Source organism: Gopherus flavomarginatus, chromosome 5 (assembly GCF_025201925.1).
Source record: "Gopherus flavomarginatus isolate rGopFla2 chromosome 5, rGopFla2.mat.asm, whole genome shotgun sequence".
NCBI classification, from domain to species: domain Eukaryota; kingdom Metazoa; phylum Chordata; order Testudines; family Testudinidae; genus Gopherus; species Gopherus flavomarginatus.
In genome coordinates, this window is record NC_066621.1 from 145,307,723 (window position 1) to 145,331,011 (window position 23,289).

At 42.3% G+C, this 23,289-nt stretch overlaps 1 protein-coding gene across 1 annotated transcript in view; it reads right to left on the reverse strand.

The window, feature by feature from the left end:
• SYNE2 (spectrin repeat containing nuclear envelope protein 2) overlaps positions 1 to 23,289 on the reverse strand; it is a 273,351-nt gene that overhangs the window by 246,616 nt on the left and 3,446 nt on the right. The window contains exon 2 of the mRNA XM_050952774.1: positions 4,669 to 4,797. Within this exon, the coding sequence (XP_050808731.1) occupies positions 4,669 to 4,747 (79 nt within the window). The 5' untranslated portion in view covers positions 4,748 to 4,797. The remainder of the gene's footprint in view (positions 1 to 4,668; positions 4,798 to 23,289) is intronic.

Sequence of the window (23,289 nt, forward strand, 5' to 3'; positions counted from 1 at the left end):
GACTAGTCACCCAGACTACACGCCTGCTCAGTTTTTCTTTTTTCCAATACTAAAAGATACGTACTAGTTTCTTTTAACCTGTGCATTATACAAAACTGAACATAAATCATATAGTTAAGAATTATAAATAATGATAATAATAGGAGATATACCAATTTCCTAGAACTGGAAGGGACCTTGAAGGGTCATTGAGTCCAGCCCCCTGCCTTCACTAGCAGGACCAATTTTTACCCCAGATCCCTAAGTGGGCCCCCTCAAGGATTGAACTCACAACCCTGGGTTTAGCAGACCAATGCTCAAACCACTGAGCTATCCCTCCCCCCCATTAAGAGTTTCAAAAATAACATCCTAATGATAGACTTCTCAGTCCATATTTAAGCACCTACATAAGTGATCTGATTTTCAGAAAGTACTGAGCAGTCACTCTCTGAAAATGAGCCCTCTCTAAGGTGTCTCAAGCTCAGCACCCAAAAACTGACAAACACAATCTCCAGACACTTCGAAAATCTTGCCTCTAAAAGCTTAACTTTAGGCTTCGATTTCTGAAAACTCTTAGCTTCAGTGTTTGCTCTTGAAGTTCCCTGTTATTCCCACTTCCCATCTGTTACTGAGGATCTACTGATTTCAAGGATAGTGGTTTCTGTCTACTACCTTAATGTCTTTACTTCTTCTAAGTATATAATTCCAGTTCTGTAATTCTGCCCCAAAGGTTCTACCAGGGTCTCACTTCTTAGTTTGTTTCTGTATTTATATTTTTAATTATTTTTTGTAAAGCATCTTAAGATGTCTTAGGCTTGGTCTACACTACAGAGTTATGCTAGCATAACTACTTCGGCTAGGAGCATGAAAAATTCACATCCCCTAGGTTGCATAGTTATGTTGGCAGAACTCCCACAATACATGCAACTAAGCTGATGGAAGAGTGTTTCTGCTGGCATAACTAATGTGGTTTAGGGAGATGCTGTTATTATGTCAGCAGAACTCCTTCTGTTGGCACTCAAAGCATCTACACTAGGGGTCTATTCTGGGACACCTATGCCAACATAGACTCTGTAGTGCAGACACGGCCTCATGTGAGAGCCAACCACATGAAGCGTATGCCAACAGAAGGAATTCTGACAAAAACAATTAGGCCCAAGTGTGTTGCCATTTCAACAGAGCTGAAGCACTCAAATTTCTTCAGCACGAAGATAATGTATAACCTCTTGACATTTTAATAAATGGGGCTCTTACAGTATGTCTGCACTACACTGCAATTACACTGCAGGCTGACTCAGGTGCATGGAGCTCTTTAACTGCAGTGCAGATGTCCGGACTTGGGCTGGAGCCTGGACTCTAGGACCTTGTGAAGTGAAAGGGTCCCAGTGCTCGGGTTCCAGCCTGAGCTGGAATGTATACATTGCAATTAAACACCCCTCAGCTCAAGCCCCGTGAGCTCGAGTCAGCTGGCACGAGACAGCCAGAGATGTCTAGCTGCAGTGTAGGCATACCCTTAATCTCTGGGCTACTGAACCTTGAATTCTCCATTCCTTCAGTATGGCGGCCAGTTAACTTAAAAATTCAATTTCAATTTGTTCAGAAATAACATGATTTCAAAGCAAAATCCCCATCTATGATTAGGGTCCTACCAAATTCACGGTCCATTTCATGGTCACAGGATTTTTTAAATCGTACATTTCATGATTTCAGATATTTAAATCTGAAATTTCATGGTGTTGTAATTGTAGGGTCCTGATCCAAAAAGGAATTGAGAGGTTGTGGTACTGCTGCCCTTACTTCTACGCTGCTGCTGGTGGCAACGCTGCCTTCAGAACTGGGCAACCAGAGAGCAGCACCTGCTGGCCAGGAGCCCAGCACTGAAGACAGAGCTGCTGCCATTAGCAGCACAAAAGGAAGGATGGCATGGTATGGTACTGCCACTCTGACTTCTGTGCTGCTGCCTGCACAGCTGGGTCCTCGGTCAGCAGCCACCACTCTCCAGCCACCCAGCTCTGAAGGCAGTAGCACAGAAGTAAGGATGGCATGGTATGGTATTTCCACCCTTACTTCTGCGCTGCTGCTGACGGGGTGCTGCCTTCAGAGCTGGGCGCCTGGCCAACAGCCACCACACTCTGGCCGCTCAGCTGTAAAGGCAGCAGCACAGAAGTAAGGGTGGCAATACCTTGACTCCCCCCCCCCCCCGAAATAAACTTGTGACGTTCCCCCGCAACCCACTTTGGGTCAGGACCCCAGTTTGAGAAACGCTGCTCTCCCCATGAAATCTGTATAGTATAGGTTAAAAGCACACAAAAGACCAAATTTCATGGGGGAGACCAGATTTCATGGTCCGTGATGTTTTTTCATGGCCGTGAATTCTATCTATGATCCTTTGTAAGAATAACACTATCTCCTGACTCAAAGCTAGAAATTACTTTTCTGATTCTACTTCATGCTAAACACACATCGAAGTGTTTACCTGAGGCAAAATTCTCTCTTTAGATGCTCATGGGCATTTCCCACTGACTTTGATGGGTGCTGCAAAAGTGCATCTGAAGGCAAAATGGGGCTATACTTTGTGTGCCTTTTTAGAGCAGGGGCGGGCAAACTTTTTGGCCTGAGGACCACATTGGGTTTTGTAATTTGTATGGAGGGTCGGTTAGGGGAGGCGGTCATGCCCCCCCGGGACTCCTGCCCCATCCAACCCCTCCTCTCATTCCTGCCGGCCCCCCTGGAACCCCTACTCCCTGTTCCCTGGCTGTCCCCGAAACACCTGCCCCTGCTGCCCCATTCAACCTCACTCCTTCCTGACTGCCCCCCCCCAGGACCGCTGCCCCCATTCAACCTCCTCTTTACTCCCCATCCACATCCCCACCCTCTGACCACCACCCCGAACTCCTCTGCCCTCTGTCCAACCTCCTCTACTCCCTGCCCCCTTACCATGCTGCCTGGAGCACGAGTGGCTGGCAGCGCTACAGCCGCACCGCCCAGCTGGAGCCAGCCATGCCGATGCCACCACCACGCAGCTCAGAGAACCGGATCAGGCCCAGGAGCTCACAGCCCTGACACCCAGAACATTGCACTGGCAGTGGAATGAGTGAGCTTAGGCTGTGGGTGCGGATGAGCCTCCTGGACCAGGAGCTTGGGGGCCAGGCAGAACAGTCCCACAGGCCAGATGTGGCCCGCAGGCCGTTATTTGCCCACCCCTGTTTTAGAGTAACCTTTGGCCATTGGAAGTTTTCTGCTTGCCGGTCCGACTGTAATGAAGTCAAGTGCAAAAGGAAAAGGTGTCAGTTAGAAATAAGTTTAGCTTTAGATCAGCGGTCCTCAACCTCTTTGTCTGGCGGGCGCCAGACGAAGGGCTGTTGAGGCGGTCGAGTATCCGCCGAAATGCAGCCGAATTTTGGGAGCATTTCGGCGGCGATGCCTCTCGATGACGTCACTTGTCGACCACCGGCCAGGACGCAGGCACATTTAGATGCCCCCATGGGCGCCACCGCGTTGGGGACTTCTGCTTTAGATCATTGTAAATACTAATAAAACGTAATTCATAGCTCAAGAAACATTTGTGTAGATAAGGATGACAGAAGACATCTTGCAGATTTGTTTTCTGCACCAGCTTCATCTGTTTTCAATGTTTTCCTTCAAATAAATCAGAGAGTAACTTCACCATAGGTAAGCCATTGGGAAATCCTTTTATAGAGGGTGATGCAGCCCATCTTCCCATAGAGCAGACAAAAAACTGAAAAATCAGCTTTGTAATGGACTTGATTCTGAAATCAAGATCAGTTTTTGCATGCAGAAAGACTGTATGATTGGCTATCAAATAAACCAAACAAGGAAACATAGCATACTGTAAACATTTAAACAAAACTCCCTATTAATGTGAAACACAAGTACTGCTATTTCAAAAACACATTCCAAAACTTATCCAAAGAGACACAAGTTTAGGGAAAAATAAATTCTTCTCAGCCCAGCACACTCCAACAAATGGTTGAGGAACCTTTACTTTATTATTTTTAGAGCCCAATTCTGCCTCCCTTGCTCAGACTGACCAGCACCTTATTACTCAAGTAGCCCCACTGAAATAAAGGGGACTGCTTGCTCTGTAGGGTGTGACTCAGTGTGAGTGAAGGGCACAGAATCTGGTCTTTAATGAACTTGTGTGGAAGCCAGAGAGCTTTTATGCTCATTCAGGCCCTGAAATATATATCCACAGGGGACGGAGACAAGAAATAAGAAGAAAATGCAACAAGACTATTATCTAAAGCAAAGACTATTTAGTGCTTTCCACTAACAGCACATAAAAATTAGGCAAGCAAAGGCACGTTTTAATTTGCAGAGATACCTAATAAATTATAGGAATTGTGTAACTCTTTAATGGTTCCCTTGACAACTGTTTATAGTAACATGTTCAGCTAAGGAAAACAAACTGTGAGCAAATCTGTTCCAAAAAAGGCAATCACTTGATAAATACCATGAAAAAAAACTCAGTACTGTTTCACTTTACAGTTGAAAAGCCTCTGGTGAGATATTTACAGAGGTCTGTTTACAGCACAGAAATAAATGGACTATATCTGACACTATTTTTATGTTTTAATGAATTTCACAGATTTTCATTCAACTGGCACACGGCCACAGACATTTGCCAAAAACTTACATGAAAAGTTACATGAAACTTGCATAACTTACCTTGCAGTGAAATATGAAGATCATCTATTTCGGTGGAAGATTGCTCCTCAGCTAATGGAGATGATTTCTTACATGCCATATTAAACTTCAGGACGATTATATCATTTCCACATTATTTCAGCTGACAAACTGAAATGAGAAAGAAAAAGAAAAGTTAAAAGATCAGCACCTCTGTGTTCTCATTAAGAACTGGTGCTCTTAAATGCTAGTCTGATAGGAGATATGCTTTATTTTTTTTTCTGCTAAGGTGTTTCCTTAGCTTATGTAGAAAATAGTGACTACGCCTACTTTTTGAATCATAAAGTTATTGTCCATTGGCTCTATTCAGGTTATTTCTAACAGCTGGCTGAACTCCAGAATTCAAATAATGGCTTCAAATGTGTCTTGTCATGAAAAGGAAAGCAATGCAATTAGAAAGATCCAAAACACGGTAGGCTTTTTGTAGGAAGTCAGGTTGACAAAGGCTCATGTACATTTGTTACTGACTAACCCAAAAGGTTTTCTTTAAATCTTTATATTTTACAGACTTCTTTTCCTGCTTGGTAATTGTTAAGAGCAGACTGGAAACAATAGCAGCTGAGCCTGCAAAGATTATCGCAATTAAAGTGTAACAAAAAAGGTGATGGTTGACATAACAGAACAATCATTCCTGCTGTTCCTATCTGTATCTTAGCTACTCCTCTTCTCCCACAAAGTCTATTTCTCACAAAGGAGTTTTATTTTCTAGCCCTCGTTTTTTCCCTTCTGTGGATGCCTCCTCCATCTCTAACGCCATCTTAGAGAACAATATGCAGTAACCTTTTTTTAAAAAAATAGTCTTATGTATTTGACTGTGGTAACTACATTGTTTAACTTTACAGTGGGAGAAAAACTGGCCTTTCAAAAACAGACTGATATTTTTTTCAAAAAGTTAAAAAATTAAATGAAGTCAAACAGATCTGACCTTAAACAAACTCTGTTCGCAAACAACAGGACATTTTCAGCACCAAGTATAACAAGTTGCATGCCCAACTCTTATTATTTATTAATATTTAGTGTTGTGTATCTAAACTCCTGATCACGACGCAGAAAATTAACCCCTCCTTTCTGTGTTTATTTGGTTCAACCTGTGTTTATTTGCTTTGAATAAAAGGCTAACTCTTAACCCTGCGAAACACTGAAAAATACATTCTGCCTTTCTTTCCTACATACATAGTTGCTGGCAGGGCTAGCTTTATGAACGGTGGAGCCCTATTCGAGTACCCGGTGATGGTCCAGGGCTTCAGCAGCACTTCAGTGGGTGGTGGGGGTCTGCTCCAGGTCTTCTGCGGCACCAACGGACCCCCCGCCGCTGAAATGCCGCCAAAGACCGGGAGCAGGACCCCCACCCCTCCGCCACTGAAATGCTGCTGAAGACCCGGAACGGACCCCCACACACACGCTGCCGTGTGAGTAAAAATAATTTTTTTACATTAAAAAAAGACGCCTAAGGCGCGGTGCCCGATTCCTGGGAATTGGGGGAATCAGCTTAAAGCCGGCCCTGGGTGCTGGAACTAGGTGTGGGGCGTGCTGCAGCACCTCCTGGATTGAAGTGGTTTTCATTATATTCAGGGTTTACAGTTTGGTTCAATGGTTCTCAGCACCCCAGCACATACACATTGTTCCAGCACCTACATAATCTTAAAAGAATGTTAAATTAAAAAGAAAGCTTGCTCCCAGTTTTCAGTGTTCCTTTAAGAGTGAACGCCAAACCTGTAAAACAAAAACAGTTTGAAATCCCCAAACAATGAGAAGATACGTGTATATTGAATGCCAATGTTTCCTGTCTTCCATGGGCCTATTTTATGAGGTGACACTACACTAAAAACCAAAACCTGCTCATCTTACTCATATGACATTGAAGTCAATGTGCTTGTGAACATGTGGAGCAGGATTTGGCCCTAAAGTTCTATGGTGATTATTTTCCCAATGTATTTAAAAGACAAAGGGTGTTTATGGAAGTCTCAATAAAAACAAAACATTTTAAATGTGAAAGAGAAAGTGTAATGCAGTGGATAGTGCCCTAGACTGGGAGCAAATAGACCTGGGTTCTACTCCCAGCTGTGCCACTAACCTGCTATATGACAAATCATGTCACCACTCCATGCCTCAGTTTCCCCTCCCATCCTTTATCTGACTTGTCTATTTAGACTGTAAACTCTTGAGGGCAGAAAACTCTCTTACTATGTGCTCTCTAATCTCAGGTGGTGTCTCTAGGTGTTACTACAGTACACATAAATTATTAATAATAATTTTAACCAACCCATACTGTACTTGGATTATTACATATCCAAAATGAAAACCAAATGCAATATCCACCTCATAAATTTTGGGCTAGATTGCAACCTTCTTACTCACATGGAGTAGCATCTGACTCCGAAAGTAGTACCTTTGACTTCAGTGGGACTTCACTCAAAGTAAGATACTATTCAGTGCGAGTAACTGTATTATATCGAGCCTTTAATAAATCTACTGCACTCACTAGGTTAATAAGATTGATTGCTATTGCTTTCATGTTCCTATTAAATATTTCCTTTTTTATTCTACATTTACACTGATCCTTTTATTGGATAACTATCCGAAACAATTATGTGTAGCTAAGCCAGTTCCTTATAACAGACTGTATTAATGGGTAATTACGAAAAAACAATGTTTTAAAAAAATTAAAAAATTTTGAATGGCAGTGTGCCATTTCAGTATGGATAGAAACCTCAGCTGAAGAAATTACTTTTGCCTATTCATCTCTCTTGAAAGTTCAGGAAAGCATTTAAACTTAGGTAAGCATTACCAGTCCCAGGCGCTCAAAAAATCATGAGTCAAACCCAGAAAAATCATGAGACTAACTTCAAAGTCATGAGAAGTAGCAACACTGTTTTAAGTCCCATGTCCCCAATGAGATTTAAGTTGACGCTTAACTTCAAGAGAGATGACCAAATAACGATGCTTTCCTGAATAGTCTTTATGACATTCTGGATTCCAAAGAAAGGAGAGTCGAAGACAGATTTAGAGGCTTCACCAGTGGAGATTTCAGAGCTGTAAGTGTATAATTTGGATCACTGCATTTTGTGAATGTATTTTTATTTATCCAGTCATGATATTTAATTTTATGGGGAAAAAATGAAGTTACTAATTGTAGAATCCATATGATTTATAGTGGAAATGATGCTATTCTCAGCAATATCTGTGTAATTATCACATTATAATTACAAATTAACTTAGTTTAATAATGTGGGTGTGCGCAGTAATTACACAGGCTACACATTGTGCACATCGACTGAGTCCTCCTATGGGACCCAATCCTGAAAAATCCTGAGCTCACACAGGGGAGCTCAGAGGTGCACCCTTCAAAACCAAAAGTGAAATAAGGACCACAAACCCATGCAGCCAAGCTACAACCTCCAGGGTCTGGGTGTAGAGTGGATGACAAAGCCCTCCGAGCCAGAGCTGAATTGGTTCTCTCCTTTGTGAATCCATGTCCCCAACCTGCCCCCTTCCCCCTACCCTGCAGGGCCAAGATCTAAAGCAGAGTTCTTCCCACGTGGAAGTGACCGTGATACCATTCAGCACACAGGGTTTCTACTGTGTTTGGTCCTAATGTGCAACGTTTTGACCTCAGGATTAGCACCATGGTTATTAAATAAATGGAGAACAATCCTGCCTCAAGTGAACCTGAGAACTTTCTGTTGGTGCTATTATAATTTGGACATATTGCTTGAACCTGATATCTCTATACCCAGTAGGTGTGTGTTTCACTTTGTCATACGCTACATGCATATTTCCAAATCTGGGACTGATGTGGATTTAAAATCATTGGGATAATGGAAGTAAATGACCCAGCTCCTAAAAACTTAGGTCTTATCTACATAGGGAAATTTACCAGCATAACTATACCAATATAATTACATTGCCAGTAAATTTCCCCATCTAGACAAGTTCTAATTAGATTAGAACTCATATGCAGAAGATTATATTGCAAAGTTGTTGGCAACAGTCTTACTCTCTGCTTGTTTATTTATAAGCAACTATTTCTAGGGTGCTATCCAACTAATACGTGGCGGTTGATAAACAAGTTTGGCTGCACAAGTGATGTTGCAATGGGAATGACAGTCATTCCTACTGTGGATCCTCATATTGCTGTTTCTTTTTTTCTCTTCTCTTCAGTGCCACTGATTATTTATGACCCACTCAGGAATTCTGAAAGTATTTCCCTCTGCAGAGGCCTCTACATATAAACTAAAGCCTGATCCTAGCAACAGATTATTATTAACCATGAGTCCAGTTGGAGCAGATGTCATGGATAGAAACAGCTGATTTTTGTCTTCGGTGTTTTTTTAATTGTAGTGTTCTATTTACTTCCCAATAATTAACAGAGATCTTGTATATTTTATTTTTTGCATACATTAGAAGAGAATCAGTAGTATCTGTGCCTATAAAGAGTTTTGAGCTTTTCTAGTTGCTAGTAAAGTTGTTTTTAGACTATTTTTCCAGCATTCTATCATCTTCTCAAAGGGAAATTGTCAAGATCATGGTCATGCCATTATATATGACTGAGAGAATTCCACAGACATCACAACAGTTAAGGTTCTATAGGTATTTATATTTTCATCCAAGTTCTGATGGGTTGATACCTCTTTTGTTTTAAAGTAATTTACAGCAAGCTGAGATATGACATGCAAGTTTCTGCCTCAACATTATATTTACCATTTTTAAATAGGTTTACTTACATGAAAAATCATCAGGGGGTTAGGTATTTTTACATGCACTTCTCTGAGACCCTTGCAACAAAATACCCTCAGCAGGGTGGACTCCTGCTCTAAACTGAATGTAAAAGTACTTCATTTCCAGAGAAAAATGCTTGGAATGTACCCATGGGCTTCTGGGGGGATATTGTCTAGACAAATCTTTCCAGTTCTATAGCACCCAGCTGAAACACATCTTCATCATAAATCCACAACTTCCTTTCCCCAAATGATGCTGAGCCAGTTCCTCAGCTGGTGCAAATCAGCTAGTTCCACTGATTTACCCCAGCTGATGCTCTGACCCATTAGCTCCTTGACTGGCTTCATTTTCCATGAAAAATAAAACATGCCACATACTTTCATCATTGAACAAGCAAGAATTCAACTTGTTCCAGGAAAGTTAAGGTATGATTTAAATCCATTAAAAGCAAGTTAGTTCTGAGTAACACAGTCCCCATGTTTTCCCAAGAGAAGTAACTGGTTCCCATCAGAACTCTAGTCACCCCCAAGTTGGTAGTGAGGAAGGTCATGACCGTGTCCCTACTCTGCACAAGTCCCTGCTGCAGAAGACAGCGTATCAAGCTCTCCATTAGAGTGTGCTCCACATGTGAGCTGGGAAGCTCTGAGCCATCAGGAACAACTTTACATCTTCCCTATGATAAGTGAACATGGAAGAGTTTAGACATCCTAAATAGCTCTGCTCAGGCACAGTAGAGAACCAGTTGGGCTCTAACTATAGATCTAATCCTGTACCCCATACTCATATGAGTAATTATTTATGAGAACAGTCCCACTGAAGATTAGCTGTATGGGTAAAACTACTAACAGGAGTCCAGGTTATAAGACTGTCCCTTCTATGATTATTTTATATATGACGGTACATTTTTTCTTGCCCAGAGGCTTCCCACCAATCTATTTATAATCCTGGCAAAATTCCAAGCAAAACATACGGCTATACAAAGGCTATGTCCCTTTTTAAGGCCAACAAATGTTACTTCTTTGTTTTGGTTTATATACAAATAGTGCTTCCTGTTAAACCAGCACAATTGATCTTCTCATTAAATTTATCAGATAACAATGTGTACTTTTTTTTTTTAAGTATCTTTCCTGATAGTCCTTTTTGTTAAACATATTATCACCAATTTTAACAGGAGAATTACATACTTCAAATTGCACTATTGCTGCACTTTTAAAGCATGTTCCTGTTTTCATTAAAAACACTGAACTTTCACATAGCATATGTCTCTTACTTAAATGACTGTAATCGTTCCGGTTATCACTAGCTGCTGAGACTTTCGGTCGTAATTTTTTAGAGAGATTGCGAAATTTAATTATTTGAGGTCAATGCACTAGACCAAATTTTGCCCTAAAAATGCATGAACACAACTCCTAAATAAATCACTCTGAATTCTGTACATGTATCCAAGGCCAGAATGCGGCGCCAGAGAAATGTGTGTTCTATTTGGCTGTGTTCTATTTTTAGAGCTAGAGTTTACCTCAGATTTATTTCCTCATAACTAGAAATCCAGAAATGGAGTCTATATAGTAGTTTGATATACCTGAATTTTCAAAACCGGCAGTTACCCTCATTCAGTTAGTTATCTCTTCTCATTAGGAAAGAAAAGAGTGACTGTAACTGTCTACGCAGTAACTCAAAACAGAGACTGATGCCGCGAGCAGTAGAGTGCAGGAAGTCTAGGAAACTGGGGCATACTCATGGCTCCACCAAAGTCAGTTGGAATTTTGGATGGGATTTCACCTCTGGAAACTACCATTCATAGCTACAGACCCTATGCATTGTGCTGAAGCCTCTGGATACATGAAAAATTTCCTTGCCTGACTCATTGCTGCCCTCCAGAGCAGCACATTCAAGGCCAGAATGGAGATACTTTCTCTAGTGCATAGAAAGTCCAAAGGCTCCCTTGTATAGCTGCTGTGCCTGTGACCCTTTCCCACTGCATGGCATAATGCAGCCACAATGCAGGCCATCCCATTAAATAAAACATTCATAAAGGGCTGAGGGGAATAGACATCATAAAAAAAACCAAAAAACATGGATTGACATAAAATCAGTATTGGTCAGCTGAGAAAAAATGGAAAGCTCCAGGATACCTGATTTTCTCTGACTCCTTATATCATGTTCCTACCATAACAACAGAAGTGTCCTTGATGTACAGCCACATGAGCAACTCTTTATATCATTCTCCCCGGTGTCCTAACCCTGCCTCATTTGTCAATATTCAGAAGGGAAGAGGCAGGAGACCTCTAGGACCCTTATGGTGACATTAACTCTCACTTGGCAGCTTGACAAACCAAGATAAACAGGAAAATCTAGCCTATTTTGATTGAGTGTATTTCAATAAATTGTTTTTTATTTAGAAACATTTCTATTCTGCCTTTGGGATTACCATTCAGATTGCTTGTTCATTGTCTTAACAGAGACCCAGGGCCTGAGTCTCATTTACACAAGGCCATTTGATACCACTGATGGTGTAAAGGGCATTTAAAGTGGAAGAAAATTATAATTACTTCGACAGTACATTATCAGAGTGCTGTATCACAGTGCATTATCAGAGAATCAGCCACACAATCAAGGCGACCTTGAAAATGGTACAGATTTTTCCTTTTCACAGTGTTCCTATTTCCTGGGTTTTTTTACGATAAAGGAAGTAGTCTAATGGTTCAAATGCAGGTTTTTCTGCTGGCGTGAACCAACACTAGCCAGGGCACTGGGTTTCTCTCTGAGATAACAGGTCTGTTCTTGGAAAGAAAGATCCTTCTGAATGTCAATAACCTGTTAGCAAAATCAAAAGAAACAAGCAGTGTGAGGTGGTGCTGGAGAGACTGGTGTGGATTCATAAACCAACTCCTGGGATTGTCTCTGGGACCCTGGGCCTGTTCTTGTAGAGAGCAACATTCTTGTAAACTTCAGCACACTGTTGTCTCCTAAGAACAGAGCAGACAAAGCAATCAAGGGTGACAAGGAAAGGGATGCACAATGTCATGCTCACACACAACCCAAAACAAAGCAGAGAGGTCTCATGTTAGGCCTATCTGCCTTGACAGTATTCCTTTAAAGATCAAGGATTGTTTAGATTGCTATATAGAACAGAAAAGAGGCATCACCCTGCAAGTGGTTCTTAACAAAAAACTCTCTTTAGTCATGTTCGCTGCTCAGTATTAGCCAGAGAGCGAGAAATCGATCACAGGAGAGCGCGATTGGGAAAGTAAAACTCAAACCAAACTTCCTGAAACTTGATAGGAAAATTAAACTTTAACTGTAGTAGCAGGTGCAGAATTGACAGCCCTGGATTCATCCTTTATGGACAGACCTTGTCCAGTTTAGGCTACAGCAATGTAAACTTTCACCCACCATACCACCAACATACATGAACTCTGACCCGGAAGGATTACCCATAGGAGTAAGAAATCACTTAGTCTTCACTAGAATGCAATTCTTTCTGGTGAGAATTACACCAAGAGTGACAGTTAGTGCCTCATTTTCAAAAGGCTTCTGTCTGTGGACATATAGTTTGCATACAGACCATCGCTTTCAGGCATATAATCTGCATGACCAAATGTCTGCACACAAAATGAGAGTCCTTTTGACAAAGATGACCTTAGTGTTTATGATGTGAGAAAAATCTGTGTTTCTACAACTTATCTAGGTAGATTTTCTCCACCAAATCCTTCAGCACTGTGAAACAAAACACTTTTGTTTAGATAACTGATTAAGACAAAGTAAAACAATGTATCTGTTACTGCTTTCAAGGAACTTGTTGCTTTTTAATTTTTTAAAACTTTAATTCACAGAATGGTTTCAAGCCAACACCATAACTTTTTTGGTACAACGAAAGCCTAGCGAGCCACTTTTGGTAACGATATTAAGACAACTAAGAGGTGACTAGTCAGCCCAACTGCCTACAAAAAAGGAACTTTATGCTGTACTAGAGCTGTTATGACAAGTTATTATTATACACAAAACACTCCTTTAAAAGAACAATAAGGTTACAAAGACAAACACTGAAAAGGTAGGAAATGCCATATTTAAGATTCCCTGTGCAATCTTAATTTGCCCCCCTTCTGTATTTGCATTCTGATAGTCTTTAATTACATAATCACACGCTATCAGCCTTAACTCTGATATTTCCTAACTTTTGAATGTTTGACTTTGCAAACTTAATGTTCTTTTACTGTAGGTTTTTGCATGTCATTTCCTAGGTTTTTAAAAAAGCAAACTGAAAAAAGCAAAAGTCTACCACATGCAACCATACTGACCACCACACGGGTCTTCAGAAAGTTTGGAACCTTTAGATCCACAGCACTGATCTCTTGCACTTGACCTAACGGAGTAACTGACAGCAGTATTAAATTGTCATTCTCTATACAGACCAGTCATTAGAGAAGAATGAGACACACTGATTGACAGTGGGTTTCACAGCTTTTTGCTACCAGCAGAGAACTGCTGAGGCTCAGGAATTCTGGATTCATTTCCAGGTTCTGGAGGGGAGTGTTCTTTCGTGGGCACAGACCCCCTCTGCTCCTATTCCCAGTCTTTACTTATCCCAGTCTCTTTGCTTATGCAGTCCTAGCCTCAACCCCCTGGGGCTGCTCATTCCATTTCCAGCGTCTTTGCCTAGCCCGTACCAGGCTACTCATCCAAGTCCCAGTCTCCCTCCCCTGGGCTCCACATCCCAGTCTCCCTGTAGGCTCCTTGCCCATCCTGTCCTTGTCTCCTCCATCCCAACTCCCAGTCTTCTGTCCTTGCTCCTTATCCCAATCTACTCCCTCTTTCTCTGCTCTCCCCTGTCCAACTCTGTCCCCACTACATTTCAGTCATACTGCTTCCTCCTCCTTCTCCACACTGCCTATTCACCAGCAACCAGCAGGGGTAGCATTGAGAGTACAAGAGAGACAGATTCCCTCCTCTCATTTCCTGTATCTGATCCTGCTGCCACTGGGAGCAGCAATAGCTGGAAAAATACTGTGCTCAGCCCACTGCAGGCCTGGGCTCAAGCATAGCCAGTGCAGACAGATTTCCTGGAAAATTTTGCTGTCAAAATCTAAGAAGTCTCTATGGAACAACTGTGAATGGAGATTTTTCAAAGGCTGATAACTTGGCCAAATTTGGACTTTTCATGGACTGATCAAAAGGCACGTGGCTGACACCAGCTAAATTTCAAATCCCTTCTCCAAAGCACAGAGGTGAAAGAACTTCTCCATTAGTTACCAGAACTTTTTTAAAATGGCAAAACAAGATATTTCCCCCTCCTTCCAATCTCATTCTGCAAGGTCTTTGAACCATTCTTGCTGAAATGTTCCAGGAAAAAAACATCTACTTGAGGCAGTCATCTGGCATGGAAAATTTCTGCCCAACAATTTCAATTTGGCTAAGTTGTAAGCAATTGAAAACAGGACAATCTTAATTACAGGTAATGCTACCAGCAGTACCTATAATTAGGTAGTACAGTAGGGCCTGGACACCCCAAACGGGATCAGAGCCATAGGCACGGACTCCGTGGGTGCTCCGAGGCTGGAGCACCCATGGGGAAATATTAGTGGGCACTCTGCACACACACTGGCAGCCAAAGCTCTCTTCACTCGCCCACCCTACCTCCTCCTCCACCTCCTCCCCTGAGCACATCACGTCCCTGCTCCTCCACCTACCTCCCAGCGCTTTCTGCCCAGCTGCCGCCAAACAGCTGTTTGGCGGCTGTTTGGCTCCGGGAGGGGAGTGGGAGGAGCAGGAACATGGTGCATTCAGGGGAGGAGGTGGGGAAAAGGCAGGGCCGGGGCAGGGATTTGCAGAAGGAGTTGGAATAGGGGCAGGGAGGGGGCAGACTTGGGGTGGGGATTTTGGGGAAGGAGTTGGAATAGGGGCAGGGTGGGGTGGGAAGAGGCAGGGTCTCATGAAAGGAGTGGAGTGGGGGCACAGCCGGGGGGTCGAGCACCCATGCGAAAGCGGGAAAATCAGCATCTATGATCAGAGCCCCACTGAACTAAGCAACATACACACAAAGACTTAGGGACAGTTCTATCCTGAAGGGAGTAAAATCTATATCAACAAGACAATTATCGTTCCCGTTTTACAGATGGAACATTGAAGCATGGAGTGATTAAATGGCTTGCTCAATATCACACAGGAAGTCTGCAGCTGAGCCTGAAACTGAATCCGCATCTTCTAAGTCTCAGGTCAGTGCCTTAATCACAGATCCAGCCTTCCTTTCTGCAAGTTGCTTTATTCCTAGAGCCAGTTCAGGATTTCTTCTGATGTTGCCAAAACAGGAAAATATCTACAGATCTTGTGTGTGTCTCTCACCAAAGCAGACTTTCAAGTGGTAATGTTATAAAGCATTAAGTTATTTGTCAACAAGTTCAGTCAAGCAGTACAAAAAGTGTGCTGTAGAAACAGAGCTACTGTTCCATTCTTCACCGATACTGTTTGAAAGAATGATTCTAAGACTCAGAAGGCTGAGTGAACCATGACTGACTGTGGTACTGTAGGTGGACTCCGGTGTGGGAATTTTCAAAAGTATAATGTACATTTCTGCATGTTTCCAATTCATTTGTTTTGGGAAAGCTGGGCAGAACAAAGCTCTGGCAGCAATTTATCATGACAGTGCAGTAATCTGGCATGTGAACACAGTCTCACAAATCTTTAGTAATAGGATATGCCTCCAAACTTATTTGAAATCGTGCATTGCTTTCCCATTGAGTAGACATATGGACTAGCTTTACTGAGAAATATTTGAAAGGAGGAACATAGTGATGAGAGTGAGGGAACTGGGAGTCAGCTAATGTCATACATTTGAAATATGAATTTTAACAACTATATGAAATGGTAGCATCAGACCACAGGTGAGTTCTGTGAAGACATTCAAAGTCAACACAAGAGATAAGAGATGTAATTGCTCCTCAAGGAACAGCACTCTCCATGCACCAGCATTCACCACAGACATCTGTGCTGCAAAAGTTTCTGGTTTCTCCAACTCAGAAGTGCTATTCAGTGTGTATTCTGGGAAGAAAATTCAGATTTCCCACAACTTCAAAATAGGGCCAGCTGTGCTGCCTTTTCCCACTGTTAGCCACTACATCTGGACCATAGAGGCTATTTGTTTCCATTGTCTTTTCCAACAGGAAACAGAATATCCCCTGTGACTGGTGTATTTCACCCCAACACTCCCACTCGAATTTATGCAACAAATGGTACAAGTGACCTAGCCTACATTTCTTTAAAAAAATAAATAAAACGAATAGCCACCCCAAAACCTACCAGTCTGCTGACTTCTTTGGCACTGTGAGCTCTGTCTCAAGGGGTTGATTAAAATGAAAAACAATGTCTGGAAATAACTAGGATTGATCCTTTCTAGTTTTCATGGTTAGCTTTGTAGAGTGGCTTTCTTCCAGTTCTTTCTTTAATAGTTCATTCATTTTTATTTAATCCATTCATTTAAGGACTTGACTTCAACTCATCATTCATTTTGCCTCTTGGTGAATAACCACTGACCCTCGGCACAAAGAAACTTTAGATCAAATCTTGACTCAGACAGTATTTTCCTTCTCCTTTTTACTTTCTATTTACTTCTGTCAAGTTCTCTATCTTTCCCCAGAATGAGGTGGGAGAATGGCACTTGTACTTGTCTGGAATTAGAACTGAACAGGATCTATTTAATACACAGTCTTATCTCAATAATATATCCTGAGGTATTGGCAATGTGTTCTGGGATAGAGGAGAGTGAAGGGAGAAAAGACAATGAATCACTGGCGTAGATAATTTAAAAACAGAGGTTTTTCTGAGATGGAAACAAGCACTGACATTAGGTTGTCCTCCAGCAAGCATTATTTTGATAGACAGTGTCTGTTTTATGAGGGCAATAGTAGATAGCAGTGTTGTCTAGTGGTGGGGGCACTGGCCAGGGAGTTAGGAGACGTGAGTGCTATTTCTGGCTCTACCACTAATCTGCTGCGTGACCTTGAAAAAGTCACTTTGCCTTTGTTTACCTTCCCTATCCTTTGCCTCTGTCATTTAAAATGTCAGATCTTCAAGACAGGGATTGTCTCACACTAGCATCTAATCCAAAGCCTGTTAAAGTCAGTGGAAAGAGTCACATTGCATTCAGTGGGCTTTGAATCAGGCACTACATGCTTGCACAGTGCCTTGCACAGGGGTCCCTGTTCTCAGTTTGTGCCTTTTAGGCACTACCATACAACATAATAAACAATATATGATTAGTGAGATGGTCATAACTTGATTGTGTTACACAAGTTGGATTGCTGACCTATAGCACAAACAATAATGTGTATGTGAGAACCCGAGAACAGATCATTTTAGAAATTGGTTCAGATTGTTTATACATAGTACTAATTTGTTTGGATATTTTATTGTTGTATTTGTTATTTTTGTTAATAGCTATATAAATTATGTAATGAGAAACATGGGAGCGGCCCCTCTAGAAACAGGATGGGGACACTTGGGAGTGGGCCCTTGAAGGGGCCATGAGTAGTGCATGCTGCTGTGGTGGGAAGTTATAACAACAATAATACCTGGCTCTGATCTAGCGCTTTTCTGGACTTAGGCTCAAGGAAGCTCCCAAGGTAGGTTAGAATTCAAAGAATAAATAACGTTCTTCAAAAACTGAGTCTTGTCATTGAAGGTGTACCGTATATGCTAGCTGCTCTGTGCACTGGGCAGGTAGAAGTAATTTCTTCTCACACCTACATCATACATTGAGCCACCAAACTGGGAGGTGCACAGCGTTCTCTCTCACAAAGCATACTTCATATTTCCGTGCTGGGCTGTCTGCCGTAACGTTACGCCCAGACCAACAAGATTAGACACATCTGAAAGTACATTCCTCTTTTTTGTCTTTCCACTTTGTTACTGGTCATCCTCCTGTCCCTGTTCCGATAGCCAGTGTGCTTTAGGAAAAAAGCCTTTTCTCACATAAAACTTTTATCTGTCCCTCGCACACCTCCATAACAATAATTGTAAGGGTCCCATCCCCCCCTTTTTAAATAGTCTTTCCTTAAATAGACTTTACAATTGGTTTTAGAGCTTCTGAGAACTGATTTTGCTCTTACCCTACCCCACTCCACAAACCAGATGAAATTGCCCTGACCACTACAGCTAGATTGTGGAGGTATTGCAACCTCCATGTAAGGGGCAGTGTGTATTATGCTGCCCCAGAGCACACTAGGGATCAAAGTGTGACACAGAGAATCAAAACTCTATCGTTGGTTCCCTTTTGCTGTAGGGGTGAGATGTGATCTGTATCTGCCTTTTTTCCATCACAGCTTACTTGCCCCTCCATACAGACTTAGTTGAGTTTGCCTGCACCTGGGGGCAGAAGGGAAGACAAAACTTCACCCACTCTTGACCCCTGTCCTATGGCAGCACCAGAGAGGCTGTTCTCCCTCATGCTGTGAGATCCACAATGCAGATGATCCACACAGTGGATTTAGAGGTTGTCCTCCTTACACACCAACACGGATGCATACACTGGGTCACACTTTAGCCCATAACACAGTAAAACTCACCCCAATTTCAAGGACAACAATCACAGTCTGTACTAATGGGTCTTCACGTGGCTCCACAGACCAATTCAGGAAGAACAACATTTACCACACTGACCACAGAGCCATCTGCCTGATTGTGTTGATTGTTTCCATACCCGGTACTGTGCTTCCAATAGCACAACACGGTTCTTCTCAAAGTCATGGACACCCACGTTTTTGGGGTGGTGCCATGCAATGTGATCAGATGCCAGTTGTCAAAGATCAAGTCATAGATATTTGTCTTGTGCAGATGTTGTTTCAGAGTATCTTTGAAACATTTCATACCCTTATGGTTACCAGAGCTCAATTTGGAATATAGAATTTGTTTTGATAGACAGGTCTTAGGCATATGAATTACATGACCAAGCCCTACAATTACCACCTACATTTCTAAAGTTTCTAAAAGTTCATAGTTAAAGATGACACTTTTTCTCCACATCAAAAAGCCCCATAAGTAGGGACAGCATCATTTGCTTTGGGGCAAGTTGGGCAGTCACCTCCCAACCCTAGACCTTGGTTTATCCTCTCCACCCAGATTTTTCATAGGTCTGTATGCTCCATTATGTCTTCCACTCTCCAGCCCACCCCCCAACTTTGCAGGATAGAATTGCATATAATGTTCATATGCTGAAACAACTTTGCTCCACCTAGGATTTTTCTGAAATGATACCCCTGCCCTTAAGAAAGCCCGTAAAGAAGGCAAGCAAGGAAAGCAAGTTGGCAAGACTAACTTTCACCCCATTCTTTAAACAAAAAAATTACACACTCAGTTACAGCCTGATACAAGTTATCCAAAATTATTGGGAATCTGTTCAGTTATTGTAATCAATACTGTACACAGACAGGCATTCCACATGCACAAGCAGGCACTTCTGCATCTATACTTTTTAAAAACAATACCTGTTGTACTGCAGAAAGAAAAAGAAATTGATTTAGCCTGCTCAGAAGACACAGTCAGGATCTTCAGCAGGAAGAGGTGTCATCGCTTTATATCTTTCTAAACAAAAACAATAATTGAGAATCCAGATCTAAAACAGAGCCACAGTTGCTAAGAAAACACCATCACAAACAGATGCAATAAGACGACTCATGGAGTAAGGCCATATCTCCCCACTTCAGAAATAAATCATGAGAAAAATGACTACTGTTCTTTATGCCTGATCTTTCAAACCATGTTTCTTGGCTGTTTCTTTATTTAGATTGGGGGCTAGGTTGGAAACAGTACTTAGAACTCGTCTATACATGGAGTTATTCCGGAACAGTTATTCCAGAAAAAGTCCACATGTAGACACCCTTATTCTGGAATAAAGATCTCCTGTTCCTGTTTAGCTTAACATACTTGGAAAATGAGCTAACTGCTGAGCTAAACTCTGTTTATGGAATTCATTATCAGTAAAGGGGTTTTATCATTCTTACAGTGAACTCAATGCAAAGACTAAACAAGGGCCCATTATTTTGAAACAAGGGCTTCTCAACAAAAGAGAGAACTTGACCTAGAAATCATATCAAGTCTGTAAAGTTTAAAACTGTAGCGTGTGAAATATTAGTATTTTTCTTTTGTTGCTATCAATTAAAAACACAAAACTGAAACCACTGTCACAGAGAGAAAGCATTTTAATCCTATTAGATCATTATCCAGCAATGTTTGCTGCTTCTTGAATTGGTGCATTGTGTCTATTCTTAAAACTTTGCTTCACAAATAAAAAAAAAAATCTAGCTCCCTATGGGCCTCATCTAGTTCCCACCAAAGTCAACTGAAAGACTTCTATTGATTTCAGTGGACTTTGGATCATACCCTATGGGTGGGGGGGGCAAGAGGGAGGAAAAATCCTTCTTTAATTTATTTTTTCATGTTCAGTTCTTAACCAGGTATGAAGGGTATAGCACTTTTTAACACCTTGTTCCTAAAGGTGACCTGTAAATGCTTTTTTTTTTTTAATCCAGGAATTGAAGTAAGATGTTCTAAGTGCCCTAAATCAGTAGCTCTCAACCCTTCCAGACTACTGCACCCCTTTCAGGAGCCTGATTTGTCTTGCATACCCCAAGTTTCACCTCACTTAAAAACTACTTGCTTACAAAATCAGACATAAAAATACAAAACTGTCACAGCACACTATTACTGAAAAACTGCTTACTTTCTCATTTTTACCATATAATTCTAAAATAAATCAATTGGAATATAAATACTGTACTTACATTTCAGTGTACTATATAGAGAAGTATAAACAAGTCACTGTATGAGATTTTAGTTTGCACCGACTTCACCAGTGCTTTTTATGTAGCCTGTTGTAAAACTAGACAACTATCTAGATGAGTTGATGTATCCTCTGGAAGACCTCTGCGTACCCCCAGGGGTACATGTACCCTGGGTTGAGAACCACTTCCCTAAATAACTATGGTAAGAGGCTCATCCACAACTCTACTAATGCAGGGACTGATGCTGCAAATTGTTCCACACAGGCAAACCTCTGCACCCATGCAGAGCCCCAGGGAAGGTCTTAGGGCCTAACCTTACAAGGTCATCAGCATCTCTGCCAATGTGTTACACAATCTCAACTCCTGTTGATTTCAGTGGAAAATGGGGTCACTCAGCACCCAGCAGGAGGTGCTCAGCATCTTGAAGGACTAAGCCCTTACTATTTAGCAAAGTATTTATTACTATGAGAAGCTCTATTCAATGGGACTACTCATAGTGGTAAGCACTATGCTGGGTAGTAACTGTCTGCAAGATTGGGTCTTTATCAATTATCTTTTCTCACAGCTAATTAGATCTTGATATCATATCTCACTAGCTTCCATTCAGGGGCGGCTCCAGGCACCAGCACGCCAAGCGCATGCCTGGGGCGGCAAGCCACCAGGGAGACTCTGCCAGTCGTCCGCGAGGGCAGCAGGCAGGCTGCCTTTGGCGGCATGCCTGCGGAGGGTCCCTGGTCTCACGGCTTCAGTGGACCTCCCGCAGGCGTGCTGCCCAATCCGCGGGTCCGGGGACCTCCCACAGGGAAGCCGCAGAAGGCAGCCTGCCTGCCGTGCTTGGGGCGGCAAAATGCCTAGAGCCACCCCTGCTTCCATTCCATGTGATTGAAACCCCAGAATGCATTTATCAGGTGTTGTCAGACTGCTACAGAAAGAGCCAACCTAGAGGGTTTGGGTAAATGATTTTATTTTTAACATAATGCACTGTTTTTCCTAGGGCTTTAAGAAATCTAATGTTACCACCTACTGTATATGTTAGTTTAAAAAACTAAGGGAGCTCATGTACAAATAACAAAAACAAATGTCCTTGTTCCCCAGAGGTCAGCTCCAGTTCCTTGCAAGGTTCACTGCTAGGCCTCACTCCAGCATGCGCTGTGCTGGCAATATATCACACATATAGCAAGAACCAGCTACAGTAGAGACATGGAACCTTTCGCACTGAAATCCACAGTAAATCTCAACTCCTCCGACATCAAGCGTCAGTGCAAACCAGACCTCTCACATGTCCTCCTTTCAAGGGATATCGCTCATGTTAGTCTCAAAGTTATTGCCTTTCCACACAAATTTGGTCTCCCCTCAATTTTATAGTTAAAAATTATTTACATCAGAAATAAAGACACATGAAGATGAAGTTATAGAGTCATTTACGCTAAATGAATTACTTCCACAGCATTTTAAGGTTCCTGCACAGACAACACCTGCATACCCATGACCACAATCTTTGTCACACTGTGTCTGATAGTAAGGCGTTGGCACGTTAAGATGTATGATGCAAACATACATCTCTGGAAAGACTGGGATCAACCTAGAGCTCCCCTTGCTCCATGTCACAGGCTGGCTGCTGGCCCTTTAAGGCATCCAGGCTCAGCCTTGCCTGTGGTCTACCAGCTAGCCCCCAGCTGATGATTAGTGACCCCAGCTGCAAGGAATCAGAAAGGACTACTGAAACTGAGCAGGGAAGTCAGTGTAGGAGAGATGCAGAGGAGGCAGGACTTATCTGTAAGTGGAAGCCTAGCAGTCTGGGGCTGGCTGTGACTAAAAAGCTGAGCCGTAAGAGTAGAGCTAACTCCTGTGATAAGCCCTTGGAGCAAGGGGCCAGCTGTCCAGGGAGACAGTCCTTGGGCTGATGTTCTGGAATGGGAACAGGGAATAGAAGAGACCCACAGAGAGCAGTACGTTCCTGTGGGAGAGCTCTTACATAGGGCCTACCTGGAGCAGGGAGACCAGTAAATGGAGCTGCCAGTGTCCCCGGAGAAAGGAGGCAGTGGGAGAATCCTGTAAGAGGAATTAGAGAAGCTCCTCAGGAGCCAGGAGAAGGGGCCAAGAAGCAGAGGAC